The sequence below is a fragment of the Python bivittatus genome, unplaced genomic scaffold, assembly GCF_059951505.1.
Source record: "Python bivittatus isolate LINGU-HERP-01145 unplaced genomic scaffold, Pbiv_v1 ctg000330_np1212, whole genome shotgun sequence".
Classification (NCBI taxonomy): domain Eukaryota; kingdom Metazoa; phylum Chordata; class Lepidosauria; order Squamata; family Pythonidae; genus Python; species Python bivittatus.
In genome coordinates, this window is record NW_028277058.1 from 61,737,322 (window position 1) to 61,753,083 (window position 15,762).

At 45.0% G+C, this 15,762-nt stretch overlaps 1 protein-coding gene across 2 annotated transcripts in view; it reads left to right on the top strand.

The window, feature by feature from the left end:
- The first annotated feature begins 319 nt into the window (after positions 1-319).
- Positions 320-15,762, top strand: part of COPG2 (coat protein complex I subunit gamma 2) — a 30,220-nt gene continuing 14,777 nt past the window's right edge. Inside the window, exons 1-8 of one of the 2 annotated variants that reach the window (XM_007441353.3) lie at positions 320-473; positions 6,285-6,337; positions 8,224-8,304; positions 9,611-9,682; positions 10,207-10,286; positions 11,767-11,842; positions 13,202-13,294; positions 15,134-15,220. In XM_007441353.3, the coding sequence (XP_007441415.1) occupies positions 437-473; positions 6,285-6,337; positions 8,224-8,304; positions 9,611-9,682; positions 10,207-10,286; positions 11,767-11,842; positions 13,202-13,294; positions 15,134-15,220 (579 nt within the window). In that variant the 5' untranslated portion in view covers positions 320-436. Of the gene's footprint in view, positions 474-2,749; positions 2,811-6,284; positions 6,338-8,223; positions 8,305-9,610; positions 9,683-10,206; positions 10,287-11,766; positions 11,843-13,201; positions 13,295-15,133; positions 15,221-15,762 lie in introns of those variants that run through there. The other variant, XM_025175110.2, reaches the window with a different exon arrangement.

Consider the following 15,762-nt stretch of genomic DNA (forward strand, 5'->3'; position numbering starts at 1 on the left):
CACATGGGCAGGACTTGATAGGAACTGGATAGTACGGTATAAATCAGTGTTTCTTAACCTTAGCCACTTTAAGGAGTGTGGACTTCAACTCCCAGGATTCCCCAGCCAGCAAGGCTGGCTGGGGAATTCTGGGAGCTGAAGTCCACGTGTCAATGTTGCTAAGATTGAGAAACACTGGTATAACCCAAAGGCCACCTGCAGGGGGCGGCAATCCTCAGCGAGGGGGCGTAGAGTGGGCGCGGCTCACGCAAATGAGGCGAAATGAGACGCGTGGTTGACGTCACCGGAGAGGCCGGTCCCGCGGCTGAGCGTCATCCCCCCGAGCCGCTGACGTCCCGGAAGGTTGGCCGGGAGGCGACCGGTGAAAGGGCGGGATTTCCTGTCCGCGGTTCGAGCGTGCAGGCCGAAGGCTGGGTACGAACCGGCCGCTGCCGCCATGATCAAGAAGTTCGACAAGAAGGACGAAGAGTCTGGTAGGAGCCCGCGTCGCAGGCCCTCCGCCCGGCCCTACGTTAGGCGCGGTTGCTAGGCAGAGCCGCGAAGCCCCTCCACTGCAGGGTGGCAAACCCCGTTGTTCCCTGAGAGGGCCATCGGCCACGCCCCTGGGGGCGTGGCCAACAAATCCTCTCGTGAGAGGTTCGAAGCAGTTAGCTGAGCGGGTGGGCGGGGCCAGCGTGGGCGGGGCCGGGGAGGGGCTGTTCCCGCGTAGCAGCTTCCCCCATGTGTTACCTCCGAGCCCCGCCTTCGCTCCGCACATCTGGAGGGCGCGCCGCAGCTGTTTGGGGCAATGCAAAGACGGGGTGCAGCTTGGGCCCTCTGGGCCAAGGGGCTCCTTTGGGGCCCAGGTCAGGATCCATGAGTTTCCCCTGGGTGTTGCTGCGGTGTCTCACTTAGAAAGCTAGCAGTGATCAGGACGCCCCCAGAACAGATGGGGAACGCAGCTGGAGGAGACCCTCTTTGTGCGAGGGGCGAGGCTGCGCTGGGGGAAGCTGGGGCTCCCAGTCCAGGCAAAACTGCTGGGGGAATGGGGCCCAGATGCCCCTGGGAAGAGATCCACTACAAGTCTGGCCGCCTTGAGAAAAATAGGAGGAAAAAGGCCCAGGATTTAAATCGGTGTTTCTTAAACTTGGCAACTTTAAGATGGGTGGGCTTCAACTCCCAGAATCCCCCATCTCTGAGGCATGCATTTATTTACCGTAATTTGTTTGCTGCCTGTGCGTAACAACTTCAGGGCACTTAGATCCATAACGATCGTAAAACGACCATTAAGTCGCAATAAAAACCAGCACGGCAACATCATGGCCCCAAAGGCTCCCCCTGCAGCTCTCTGCTCTGAAGGCTCTGGGGAAAGATCAGGGGGCTTCCTAACCTTGATGGGACTGTTCCAGGCTGAGGCAGATTCCACCTAGAAGACCTGCTTCGTGGCTCCTGACCTGGCCGGTGGGATGTCTTCTTCACCCGCATTTATGACTGATACCATCTGGGACAGGGGGTCCCGAAGATAAGGAGGACCTGAGCCATCCTGCACTTCATAAGCAATAAGCAGCACTTTGAATCCTCTCTCTATGTTGACCCCTTGAATTTTATGCAGTTAGCAAACGACAGAATATGAGGATGAGTTTCGGAAGAGTTCAGACTTATTTGTATGCCTTAGAGAAAAATTTGACCCTACGTGTGTTTCTTTCATAGAAGAATTGAACATAAGTGCAGTCTGGAGGTAGACCTCTAGTATCCTCAGGTTGGAGCGGGGCCTTGAAGCCATAAGATCCATCCTCTGTGTCAAACTGCTCCTACTGTTAAGGTTTTTTTTTTTTCCCAACAGAGCCTTCCTTCCTGTAAATGAAATCCCTTCTTTCATGACCTGTGCCCTAGAATAAGAAACAGCAGGTCTCAACCTTCTTCTGTGTTACATCCTTTCAGTCATCTTTGATCATGGCTAAGGATGCCCAGTTCCTTCCATCACTCTTCACGAGCCTTAGTTTCCCAGGCCCTAAACTTCTTTATTGCTCTTCTCTGAACCTCTTACAGTTCCTTTGAATCCTTCGTAAAATGTTATACCAGAACTAGTTCTGTTATACCAGAACATTATTCAAGGTGGAGTCTGACGGAAGCAGAATAAAGTAAAACAGTTGCTTTCCATGAATTTGGAAAGTACACTTCTGTTGATGCACCCTTAAATTGTCTTTTTTTGCAGCCGTATCATGCTGCTGGCTCAAATTCAGTTTGCCAAAAACTACTCTTTCAAGATCTTTTTCAGTTTAGGGGTAGGGCAATTCCTTTCACTGATGTCTCCCGGCAGCTGGTCTGACTCTGATTCTGGAGGTAGCTCAAAGCATCCGTTGCTTCCTCCATGATTTTCCGTGGATCTGTGTAGTCTTGATGGCCTTTGCCAGGCCAGTGGCAGCACATTCCAAAGATTAACACTGGGTTGTGTGAAAACGGTCCCTCCTGTCATCAGGTTAAGTCGATGGTCCCAAATTCTATTTCCCTCTGAGTTCTTATATTTTATACGTTGCTATCTTGTTACCACTTGCCTGTCTTTATTGTAAGCTTCCCAATGCTGTTGTCTTTCTGCTCAAATTTGCTAATCTGCTTTTTGCCAAAAATATCTTTTTTTAAGGTACGGGGCCTAGAACTGTATGTATAGTATTTAGAGTGTGCAACTTGCATTTATGTAAGGTAATTATCATGTTGGCAGTTTTATTTTCAGTTTTCTCCATAATAATTCCTACCATAGAATTCACTTTTTTTCAGCAATGATACCATGTTACTGCCTGAGGGAAGAACCTGCATACCGAGTCCCTACATAGGTATTACTAGCTTTTTTTCAACAATGTATGTTATGTTACTGAATTAATTCATAGTGATATGACATATGTGGTATGGCAAAATGCTTTCTCTTGTAAGTCTCCATTCTACTAGTCTGCATCTTTGCACAAGTATGAGTTGCAGAGTTATTAATATGAACACACTGGGGGAGATAGGCGGCATACAAATTTAATAAATAAATAAATAAAACACTTGTTTCAACCTCAGGAAATTCCTCCCAATATCTAGGCTATAGTGAGGCTGAATATGTTTCCTTTAGTTTCAACCTATTGGTTCTGGCCTTGTCTCTAAGGTGACAAAGAGGAATTTCTGAAAATCCATCTTCTGTAGTATAACACTCTGGAATAAGAGGATGTATTTCATCATATAAATAAACTCCTGAATATTCAAATAGGCCCACCAAGGAAGGTAAATTCTATTCAAATGCTAACAATCTGTAAAATAAATAAAATGGGACAAGCCTGTATCCCTAACATACTTTTCCCTTTGAGGAAAAGCAACATTATGTAGAGAAGGAGTCAGAAACAATAGGGCAAAGGAATAAAAAGTATGGAATAGAAAAAAGGAACCATAGCTAGAACTAATCTACAGCAGTCCTGTTCATGATAACTGCATGCTTTTCTCTCCTTACTACTTCCATGTCCATATATCACTTTATATGTTGCCTTTTGTTCATTAAACTTTTCACTTCTACCTTTCTGAGGATGAGGTTCTGAGGATCCAACCGTGATTTTCTCCATCTTCCCCTTCACACTTCCTTCCTATATTTATTTTGCAATTCAATCCCTCTATTTATTTATTTGCATATCAGATTTGTCATTTCAATGCTAAAGAGAGGGTCCAGTGTGAAAGTATCATTATAAATCCAGTCTACATTCACTCATCCCCATTTCATTCTTCTCTTCTTTTACCATAGACACTGCTTAAATGCCCCATCGCCACTACATTCAACTTCCTTTTATGTTTCTCTGACATATAGAACTCTCATTTTTATATGTAACACAATCTTTGGTAAAGACTCTACTTTGGTTGATTAGCAACCACATAGCTTTTCTCCAGGAGAATTCTTCCCCAACCTGGCCCTTCAAGTCTTCCAGCAGCGCACTCATCACCATTGTAACTGAATCCCTTTATCTTGCTGCTGATCGTCCTCTTCTTCTCTGTCCTTCCATTTTTCCCAACATGATGGACTTTTCAAGAAATTTGATCTTCATGTTGATCGGTATTGACTCTAGTAACCTCATAGATGGATCTTCTTCAAGATGATCTGGCTCTCCAGAGAGCTAGGTCTTCACATTATGGATCTGAAGTAAGATAATTTGAGCCTGGTCATTTGTCTCTCGAGTGAGAACTCTTTGTTGAAAACACCGTATCTAGGTACCCAAATTCATCTACTCGCTCTAGTTTTTCACCCTTTATGGGTCATTTGCAATCATTCACTTCATTTTTCCTCACAAACCAAATGTCCTATTAGGATGTCAGCTCACTTTTGCTAATAACACATTCCTTTGACTTCCAATGTGGAGTATATAAAGGAATGTTCATGCTTAGAAAAAACATAAGTCTAAACCCTCGTGTTTAACTATTTGGTGTAATGCAGGAGCAGATTGTATTTATATTTTCAAAGATGCATACTGTATAATCTAGAGCAGCAAAATGATTACAAGGAACCATGGGTAACAATCAGGCTAAACTGGAGAGAATCTCTTCCTGCTGTATTGTCTTAAGGGATTATACAAGTAGCAGCCACAATAATTGTGTAGCTTTGAACATTAGTACATTTTTTAAGCATTTCCCCCTTCTTGTTTCTCCATGCATTGTTCCTCTATTTTTAGAAGGACTCAGGGTATTTTGTGCTTGTTGTTCTAATTGTGGCTCTTCATTATTTTAAATATATCTGGATTTAATTTTGATTTTGTTTTGTTGCAAACCTCCAAAAGATCGTAAGCCGTTTCGATTGCAGGCTCTTCAGGGCATGTACCAGTTTCATTGAGGGTGTTTTTTTTTTAGTAGCTGTCAAACATTTTCTTCAACCTCTGGGGATATTTTTTCTGCAGAGGAAACCCTCCATTCCAGTAGAAGGTTTTGAAGCGTCCAGACCAGGCATAGAGAACTTCAGGGTGTAGAGTTTTAACTTCCTCATCTAGTCTCTAAGCTGCTTTCTCAAGGCCCGGGCTTTCTCGGCTCCGGGGATACCACTCTGGAGTATAGCTTTTGATATGTGGGCCTAGCAAGACCGAGTGCCTGTGGGTTCCAGGGCCCTCCAGGTTGGGGGTTTTCCATCGTTGGTTCAGGATGGGGTTGCACTGCCCCAGGTGGAACTCGCGGGCAATTTGGAGTTGGACTCCAAATTCTTCTTGGACTCTCCACTTCTTCTTGAAGATGAACCTGTAACTAAGGAGCTTTGGAGATTTACATCTCGGGCACCAGCAGTGCCCATTCCTGGATCAAGAGACCGTCACCCATGTCTTGGTCACCTTGCGGGTAGACTGCTGCAACATGCTCTACGTGGGGCTGCCTTTGAAGACCAGTTAGAAACTGCAGCTGGTCCAGAATGCGGCAATGTGGATAGTTATGGGCACACTGTTACACATCCATGTAACACCATACCTGTGTAACACCACTGTCCATAAGTTGCTCTGTCTCCTGCCAGTGCTGCTTGTCACCTATAAGGCCCTGCGTGGCATAGGTTCAGGTTATTTGAAGGACTACCTATCTCCAATTATTTTTGCTTTTCCCATGAAATCTGAGATGATGGGCACACTCGGGATCCCTTCCTTGAAGCTGTGTCATCTGGTGGAGGCGTGCATGCCTTTTCTGCTGCAGCACCTGGCCTGTGGAACACCACCCCTTCCCCCGCCCCCCCCCCCAGCCCATGGTTGTGTGGTTCTGATGCAGCTGACCTCACATAAGGCATCGAAAATAATTGCTCTTCCCTCAGGCATTGGCCTAGAAAGTTAACTAAGCCCGGTCTTGGGAGTTGTTGGTGTGAATGTGGATGCTGTCTCAGGCATGGTGGACTTTGGTTCTTTGGTGATGTTTTTATTCTTTTAATTTGACGTTTACCACCCAGAGTAATATGTCAAGTGGGGGGGCCATACAGACGAATCAATCAAATAAATAATACGTCTACTTCCCCAGAGCCAGTTCAAACCTTCAAAAGAAATAGATTCACGATGCCAAGAATGCCTGTTATGCCTCATCCCTGTCATGTACAACTCCTCTTTCTTGTGCATTTTCACATTGCAAAAGAGCATCCATGGCGATGGGACCCATTGCCCTTTTCTGGGAGGGGATTATCTGGCATTGCTGCCTGGGGAATTCTGGGAGTTGAAGTCCACCCATCTTAAAGTTGCCAAGGTTGAGAAATGCTGATCTAAGGGAACTTCCCAAATCGCTTTGTTTGAAATGTTAGTCTCACGGGGTGTCTTCTAGCCTTGTGTTTTCTTCTTCAGGTAGCGGGTCCAACCCTTTCCAGCATTTGGAAAAAAGTGCAATCCTCCAGGAGGTATGGCTGAGTCTTTTACTTTATTTTTTTTTTTTAATTTATCATATTTATATGGCTGTCCATCTCACATGACATGACTCTGGGCAGCATACAAACAGACCGTAAAAAACAATTTTAAAAACATTCAAAAAGTACAGAAATTAATATTATTATGAAAAGGCTAAGAGAGAGCATCAGATTATGAACAATGGAGCCACCTCATCAAATTACCATTACCTTGTGACCCCCAGACCTGTTGACACCAGGTTTTAAGGGACTTCCGGAAGGTCAGCAGAGGTGGGGCCAATCTCATACTTCATTTCTTCAAACCATAATCAAGCATTGGCTCTGGATTCATGCCTTGAATGTGTTACCAGGGTTGGCAGTTCTAGAAGAAGCCACCATATTTGTATGTAGGACACCTGCTGGAATCTTACTCCCAGCCACCATGTTTTCATTAATAAATACAGATAGCATGGACTGGAAAACATAGAGAAATGGCTGTGAGGAATGATGGTCCAGTCTGAAATAGAACTGGTCTAGTTCATTGCCACTAATGACTTATAGTACGTGATATGGCCACTTGCAATCTTGACATGAAACCTTGTGATGAGACACAGGTTAAAAACTTTTAGTAACCAGTTTTTTAAAAATGACACAGAGATGTTATAAAATCACCAGTGGTTCAGATGAGCATAGCAGAGAATTTTCTCAGTGGGGATTGCACTTTAGAAACCCTGCATGATTGGGATCATGCTGGCTTATCTGTGCAACTAGTAAAATATTTTGGAGCAGGGATGAACAGTTGATGCCAAGTCCCTTTGTTTGGCCAGAGGCTCATGGAACAATGTGAAACCAGAGAGAAAGAGATAAACGGCTCAGCCAAGGTTGCAACAACTCTTTGTTGACTGCCAAATTGAGAAGTTAAATTGTTCCAGGTTTTTCTGACTAACATTTCCCTGCGGTAGTCCTCCCTCCCTGAACACTCCAGATAAAATATTTCTTGCCCATGGCATGTTGGCTGAGCATCATAGGGCTTTTCAGTTTGGATGGAAGAGTGGTTTTGTGATGTGCCCCATTTCCCCAAACTGATCACCTCCACCCACTTCTGAAGAGCGTCAGGTTGGAGAAGGAGGGATTGCAGGATGAGAGTTCTCAACTTCTCTAAGAATTCTAGAGTTGGAAGGGATCTCGGGGATCGTTTAATCCAATCCCCTGTTCGGTGCAGGATCTGTTGAAGCATTTCCAAGAGATGGCTCACTAGCCTCTGTTAAAGGCATGCCACTTTATGCATCAACCTATTCCATTGGTTGATAGCTTTTCACGTCAGGAAGTTCTTCCTGATACCTAGGCTGAATCTATTTCCTTATAGTTTCAACCTATTGGTTTTGGCCCTATCCTCCAGAGCAGTGTTTCTCAAGCTCAGCCACTTTAAGATGTGTGGACTTCAACTCCCAGAATTCCCCAGCCAGCTATGCTGGCTGGGGAATTCTGGGAGTTGAAGTCCACACATCTTAAAGTGGCTGAGCTTGAGAAACACTGCTGTACAGCAAAAAAGAACAAATCCATTCCCCCCTCTACACAACCAACCTTTAGATATCTGAAAACCAATCTTCTTTCCTGCAAGCTAAACATCCTCGGCTCCTTTAACTATTTCACAGGGGACTTGGCGTCCAGTCCCCTCACCACCTTGACTGCCCTCCTCTGCCCTTGCTCCAGTTTGTCAATGGCCTTTTCAAACAGCAGGGTCCAGAAGCAGATCCAGGATTCCAAGAGAAGCCTCAGCAAGGAGGGACAATGGCTTCCCGTGATTTGGACTCTACGCTTCTGTTCATACATCCAAAGTAGCATTTACTGTTAACTAGCTGTCTGGCACCACTCTGTCTTTATTTTCTGTTTCAATCCAGGCTCGTATTTTTAACGAGACTCCCATAAATCCTAGGAGATGTCTGCATATACTTACCAAGATCCTTTACTTGCTGAACCAGGTAAATGCAATTGTTTTCGTGCATTACAGCTGCGGTCTTGGGCTTCTTCATCTGGGCCAGCTTGCGGGGTGGAGGTGACAGTTCTGGGTTGTGGAATTATGCCAGGCTCCCTGAAATTAGGACTGGGACAGCATTCCTATTTTAAGAGGGGGCACAAGGATGGGGCAGTCTGGTTCTCCTCTCCCCAAGTTTTTTTTACCCTTGGGGGTATCATTTCCAATAAGGTCAGACTTGCTGGAAGATCAGTGCTTGGGAAGAGGGTGCAGAGAAGTCCTGATGCAAACAGACCTTGCTGTGAATCTGCATTCATTTTGTCCATCTCTCCAGTCCGCTATTTCTGTCCAGTCGCTCCTTGGAAATGAAGAGGGACAAAATTGGATGCAACTGGGGTGGTTTGCCCCTGTTCCCAAAAGAGAACGGAGTCCCCTTGTCCCAGGATGTCCCACATCCCAGCCTTGCTCATCTTGATAAGAGTTCCCAGTGCTTAGTGGGTCAGTGATATACTGGGAAAAACTTGCTGTCATGGCTTTAATTTTTTTCAAAGAAGCTGAAGCTGATGATTGAAAAGGTCTGTTTTCATGTCCTGGTCTGCATTCCTTACTCCTGGGTTTGGAGGGGGCTTTTCCTCCACGAGTAGATGTTTCCGCTATTTAGGGTGGGAACAAGGACAAGGAAGCCGAAAACCACATCGAGGCAGTACAGGCTTTTCTTGGCCTCCATTCACTTGAACCGAACCCAACTGAAAGAGATTTGGGATGAAAAGCCGATTCTTAAGTAAGCCTCAGGAATACCTGGCCAGTCTTGTGTGGCTCAAAAGTTAAATAGGGTGGGGCCTAGGTAGTACTAGAATGGGAGACCCTACAGAATTCCCATTAGGAAGTAAGTGAGACTTCCTTCACCCCAGAAGAAGAAGGCAATTGGAAACCACTTCTATATTGTAGCTGAAACACCTGCATAGACATGTCCATTAAATCACCAGGAGCTGAACCGGACCCAAGGTCATCTTTACCTTTTCACTAATGTTCTTGAAGATCAATGCATATTTCCTTACCACAGTGGTTCTTAATCTGGGGATAATCTGGGCGTATCCTAGGGGTCATGGAGCAATTTGTAATTGCTTCTTTGGGAGTCGAGGATCCAGTTTGGGACTGCCACAGCCAAGACCCTTGCATAAAACAACAGAGTCTGTTTTGTTGTTTTGTGGGATCATGACATTATTTGAGACCACGAAAGGGGTAATTGGATCAAACAGCTGAAGAACCACTGCCTTAGCACACGGTGAATGCTGATTGTTCATCTTCTTTAGGGTGAGCATTTTGGGACAATGGAAGCCACTGAAGCCTTCTTTGCAATGACAAGATTATTTCAGTCCAATGATGTAAGTTATTTCTTTGCTGGGGTAATTGTTTTCCTCTTCCTGGGCTGTCGACTGCGTGCAGCGTCCTTGAGGGTGTTGTTTATTTAAAGTTTCCTTCTTCCCTACAGACCTGCCCCAGGGGCTTCAGTCTTTATTGAAAAATCTGTCTTATACACACAGCTCACTTCCCCCACTGAGATGTGCTGAGTGCTGCCTTGATAATGTGGCCTTGCTATGAAGCCCCAGGAAAGGCCACTAATGTCCTCACTCTCTCTCGCTCTCTCACTTTTGAACCCAAGCAAAAGATGGTTCTTCTAATTGTCCATGGATTAACCTAAGTTGGGGGACACTCTGCTGAGAACTTCATAGTTCTTTCATTTTTTAAAAATTTCATTTCATAGCCTTCTTTCATTAGTTTCTATTTTAGATCTTTTAAACATGACTCTAAGGCCCCTAGAGAGGTCTTCTTTTGGACCGGAAGGGTACAATGGCAGTGTTTCAGCAACCTCTTGGAACATTCAGCTTTAATTGTGGTCTTTCCGCAGCAAACCTTAAGAAGAATGTGTTACCTTACCATCAAAGAGATGGCCAACATTTCAGAGGACGTTATCATTGTCACCAGCAGGTATCTGCTTTTGATTCTGTGGCTAGGGGCATCAGAGTTTCAGGTGGGATGAAGAATCTGGGAAGGGTGACTCATTTCCTTGCCCCCCCATAGCCTGTCAGTCACGTTACAGAATCAGTTCTATCGTCTAGATAGAATTGATTCTGTAACATGATTGATAGGCTACTGCAGGTTGAAACAAGCATTTGGTGTCTCCTGGAGAACCAATTATCCTGCATAATGCACATAGCAATCACACCTTGGTCTCCTGGGCGGACTTTACATTTTAAAAATCTCCTAAGCAGCCCCATTCATCCCGGTAAAGCAGCACTTTCCCCTGTATTAATACTTTAATATTAATTATTAAATTAATTAAACCAACAGAAAATTTACAAAACAGTGTGTGGGCTGGCACACCTGACATCGCCCTGATAAAAGCCTGGCATTTGTTAAAGGATGCGTCTAAGAGAGCCCTTCCTAGTCAGGCACATCATCCCTAGGCATCAGGTGGATCATGGGAATTGTAGTCCAGTACATTCAGAGCTTGCCACCTTGGGGAAGGCTGAACTTAAATAAATGTAATGTGGGTGACCCAAACATTTGGTGAAAACAGTCAGGCTCCAGAGCAGGGGTGAATACTTCCTTCAGCCATCGCCGTTAGCCTTTGCCAAGGCTGAAGGGCACTATCTCTTTAGCCTTTCCCTGTGCTGAGAATGTTCCATACCACATTATTGTGCATCAGCATTATTTCGTGGGCGAGGATGAGATGTCCCCGAGTTGAGATGAATGGTTTTATGACGTTCTTTGAATTCCTGTCCGTGATACTTCTCCTGATGATGATGATGATGATGATCAGTCTGATAATTCTGATCATTTTTAATCTGCTGTACTGTATTAGACGTATTGTAATGCTGTCAGCCACTTACGGTGGTCGCTGCAAATGAGCATTTGCAATAAAGAAAATACTGCCGTGGCTTCGGTCCACATTTCTCCCGGGGGAAGATGCCTGGTGGCTGAACTCCATGCAGGATGAAGTGGAGAGGAGTGGTTGGGCATATCCCTCCATTTTCAACCCCGCACACACAACATCAGTGGGTTCACTAACATGAGGATGTGGATCCAGCCTGTGTACCAACTCCAGTGCCTAACCTCTACTTTAGAGCAGTGTTTCTCAACCTCAGCAACTTTAAGAGGTGTGGACTTCAACTCCCAGAATTGGCTGGGGAATTCTGGGAGTTGAAGTCCACACCTCTTAAAGTTGCTGAGGTTGAGAAACACTGCTTTAGAGTAACAGTTCTAATTTTCTGTTGGCAACACTGCTGCAGTGGATCCCAGAAGTCACCAAGTAAGATCACAGGGCAAAAGTCTACCGGCTGCGTTTTGTGCCAACTGCACCTCCAAGCTGTCTTCTAGAGCAGCCCCTTGCAGGATGCATGGCGGTAATCTAGCTCCGAGGCACCGGGTGACCAAAGTGAACACGGGCTTGCCTTATCTGTTCTAGCCTAACTAAAGATATGACGGGGAAAGAAGACGTCTACCGGGGCCCTGCGATTAGAGCGCTCTGTCGGATCACGGATGTGAGTATGGAACTTTCCAGCTGTGAAAGAGAGTGATGAAAAGAAGGGCTGTTTGTGGAACGCTTGGCTCAAGGTGGAGATTTTTAACAGCAGCTGAATAATGAGGTGTCCAGAAATCTTTCCCCTAGCTTCAGATTCTTTTAGACTAATGGGTACTTTGGGCAAGCTTAAAGTCTTCCCCAAACCGGCATCTTCTGGATATGTTGGATTCAGGACACAGGTGGCCATAGAATCATAAACCTTAATGGTTGGAAGGGACCTTCCAGAGTGTCTAATTCAAGTTGTTGCCCAGTGCAGTAATGTGCTCCATAGCATCCCCAACGGAGGGTTGTGCAACCTCTCTTTGCACACTTCCAATGAAGGGGAGGCCCCCGATTCTCAAGATAGCCTGTTCCATTGTTAACCTGTTCCTGATGTCCACCCAAAATCTGCTTCCTTGTTATTTCAACCCCTTGCTTTTTCCTTTGAACAATTCTGCCCCGTTCAGATACGTGAAAACCGCTCTTGTGTTTTTCCCTGCAGTGTTTTTGCTGGGTTACTCGAGATTTCACTTGCGGCTGTGTTCTCTAGGCATGATAATGTCGCTAAAATGTTGTGTGCTCTGTAGCTGTCAAGAAAGACCAGTTGCTTGTATGTGGCTTAACAAAGGTGAAGGTGTTGCAAATAAGTCGTCTGATCTCTAAGCTCCCACTGCTGCAGCCCGTAAACCAAGCAGATTTGCAGGAAAAAATGCAGCGAAATCTGTCTGTCTTAAACATTTTTGCAAGTGGTACATTTTAAGGGAAAAAATCCATTGGATTTTATTTTCAAAAAAAAAAATATTGAAAATGAACATTCAATAATATTTAGAGATCGGTGCCGGAGACTATGAAATGGATGGTGCAGCAGTGATGGCGGGAAGAAATGTAGATCGTAGAATTGTGACCTGCTAGAATTGTTTAGAGCAGTGTTTCTCAACCTTAGCAACTTTAAGATGGGTGGACTTCAACCCCCAGAATTCCCCAGCCAGCACTGTGTTTCTCAACCTTGATAACTTTAAGATGCGTGGACTTCAACTCCCAGAACTCCCCAGCCAGCACGCTGGCTGGGAAATTCTGGGAGTTGAAGTCCACCCATCTGAAAGTTGCTAAGGTTGAGAAACACTGTCTTAGAGGCACTGTTTGTGGGCTGATTTCCACCAATATGAGGAAACTAGAAACTTATCTTTTAAATCAGATGGCTAATAATCTGTGCCCAGATATTCAGTTCTGTTTGTGGAGTACGAAAGAGCCCCAAGGGAATACAATTCCGCCTTCTTTTATTTCTGGCAAATGTGCCAGTTGGAAGGCTGTCTCACCTCCATTCTCCTTGTTTTCCCAGGGAACAATGCTCCAGGCCATTGAAAGGTACATGAAGCAAGCCATTGTGGATAAAGTCCCCAGTGTTTCCAGTTCTGCCTTGGTATCATCCTTGGTAAGTGAAGAATGCCAGGGGTCTCTCCTCCTTGGAGTCATCATTGTGCTCAAGAGCTGGTCAGAGAGATCAGATTCCCAGGCCCCTGCAGCTTCTGCGTCTTTTTCCGCCCATCGGAAAGGCCTGACTCTTGGTGTTTTTAACTCCCTTCACGTTGTCTGATCCCAAAGTGATGGGTTTTGTGGGAGTCTCAGAAATGATTCCTCCTTCATAAGATTAGTACACTTCATTTCTCATTCCAATTATAACACCAACCCCCTTTGGATCCCCAGCTTTGTGGAATCTGAAACAGAAGAAAGCAAATCTTGAAAGAAACGTGGGTTGATTGTTTGTGTAACCCGATTCTTCCAGCTTAGGATCTCCCTGAATGCTTTTTCCCACCCTTTGCAAAAAAGAAAAAAAAGAAAAAATCTTAACCTTGGCTCTCTCTCATAGGTGAGAACTTTGGCCATCAATGAAATTTATTTATTTTTATTTATTTATTAAAATTGTTTATTTATTATTAAATTTATAATTTATTTAAATTTAATTAAATTAAATTACATTTAAATCAAAAATTAGGTTCTTTGTTTCTTTTTATTTCTCTCCCATTCATCCAACACTTGCTTATTTTGTCTGCCATAGGCAAAGCCTATTAGTTGGAAACTGGAAGGCTGGAGGAGAATGCTGAACGTCTGCAAGTGTGGGGGGTTGTTTTTTTTATGTATTTGTTTTCGTACCTTCAAGTCAGTGTTGACTCCTGGTGGCTGCCTGGACTAGTTCCTGAAGTTTTCTTGGCAACGTGTTGAAATTAGTTGGCCGTTGTCTTCTTCCTAGGGCTAAGAGAGAGGGACTGGCCCAAAGTCACCCAGCTGGCTTCGGGCCCAAAGCAAGACTAGAATTTAGAGTTTCCTGTTTTCTAGCCACTACACCAAACTGGCTCTCAAACGTTTTGTACACCCCTAATATTAATATTTATGTATCCATATGCACTTTCTTCATTTGCTTCAGGTGCTGGTGGGGAGAGATAACATTTTTCCTTCTAAAGCAACCTTCTCTTTAATGTTGAAGAGCATTTATGGTGCAGGGGCAGACATAAAACCTTAGGTAGAAATTATGAAATAGCCAGATATTTACATTGGAATGGCTGGTTTCCAGGAAAGGCATCTTTGAATAGGTGCAGATTCGCATATGCGGCCAAGGAGTGGGTTGATGGAAGGTCACCACAGGAACATCAGTATTTTCTTGCACATGTCCCCAAGTATTTTTGTATAAGGAATGGGATGGAATGCTAACTATGGATTTCCCCACCACCAAACATCCCGATTGGGAGCCGATGATGCATATGCAGTTGCTGTCTTGGACAGAGATGTTCAAAAACCCATAACATCCAGAATCCCTTAAGCTATTTCTGGTTCCAAAATAAATCGAAATCCTAAATAGAAGCATGCAGTATTTAGGGTCAAACCAAGCAAAGATGCTTTAGATCCAGCAGGGGCACCATCCTGTGCCTGCTTCAGATGAGAATATTGCATGCCTCTACTTCTGGAGAGTAAGATCCACTCCTAGGCTCCCTGGATCAGTGTCGTCTGGAAGCAAACAGTCTGGTGTTCCCTGGAACATTCTGTTCCTTAAATAGTAGCTTTTGCACTTCCCTTGTTTTGGATGCTAGATACAGTGTCCTCCTGCTCTGGAGACAGAACCAGTTCCAGATGAGTTCTTCCTGCCCATCTTGTCCTTTAACTTCCATAAAAGCATTTAATTTGATTAAAACGATCCAGGATGGGTATTACTCAAGGGCAGTTTTGACTAGAGTCACAGCCACAGCCAGTATTCTTGATTCTTGGCCATCCTTTCCAGCATATGATGAAGGTCAACTATGATGTGGTCAAGCGATGGATCAATGAAGCCCAGGAAGCTGCTTCCAGTGACAATGTCATGGTGCAGGTATGGATTCCATGGAGGAGAGAGGGGATCAGGGAAGCTTTCTATACCCACCCTAAAAGTTGGAACACTTTTGGAGACCAGCTCTGGAACAGATCCATCTCTTTGTCAGCACACCTTCCCTCACCTGATGCCCTGCAAATTGTTGGTCCACAAACTCCCGCCATTCCCACGCAGGTCAACATTTGCTAGGAATCACGGGGGCTGCCATTACCAAGTGAGGAAAAGCAAGGGTGGAGGAGCTGTGTTCAGGCGTTCCAGGTCGATCTCCCTCAGGAGGCCTGGGTGAGAAGGTGCCACCTGTTGAGGCCTCTTTCAACCTTTCTCTGGCCTTGAACTGACCCAGTCACCTCAGCACAGGAAAAACGAACCCATCTGGCAGTCTCTTTCTTCTCCCCAAACCCTTCTCCAGCTGGGCGGCTCTTAAGGCTTCTTCTAATTCTCCTTCTGCTGCTTGGTATGAGCAAGGGGATAGACTGCTGATCAGCTGTCCAAGGGTCCTACAACCTTGAGAAGCCCAAGGCCATCTAGAACAAGTCACAGGG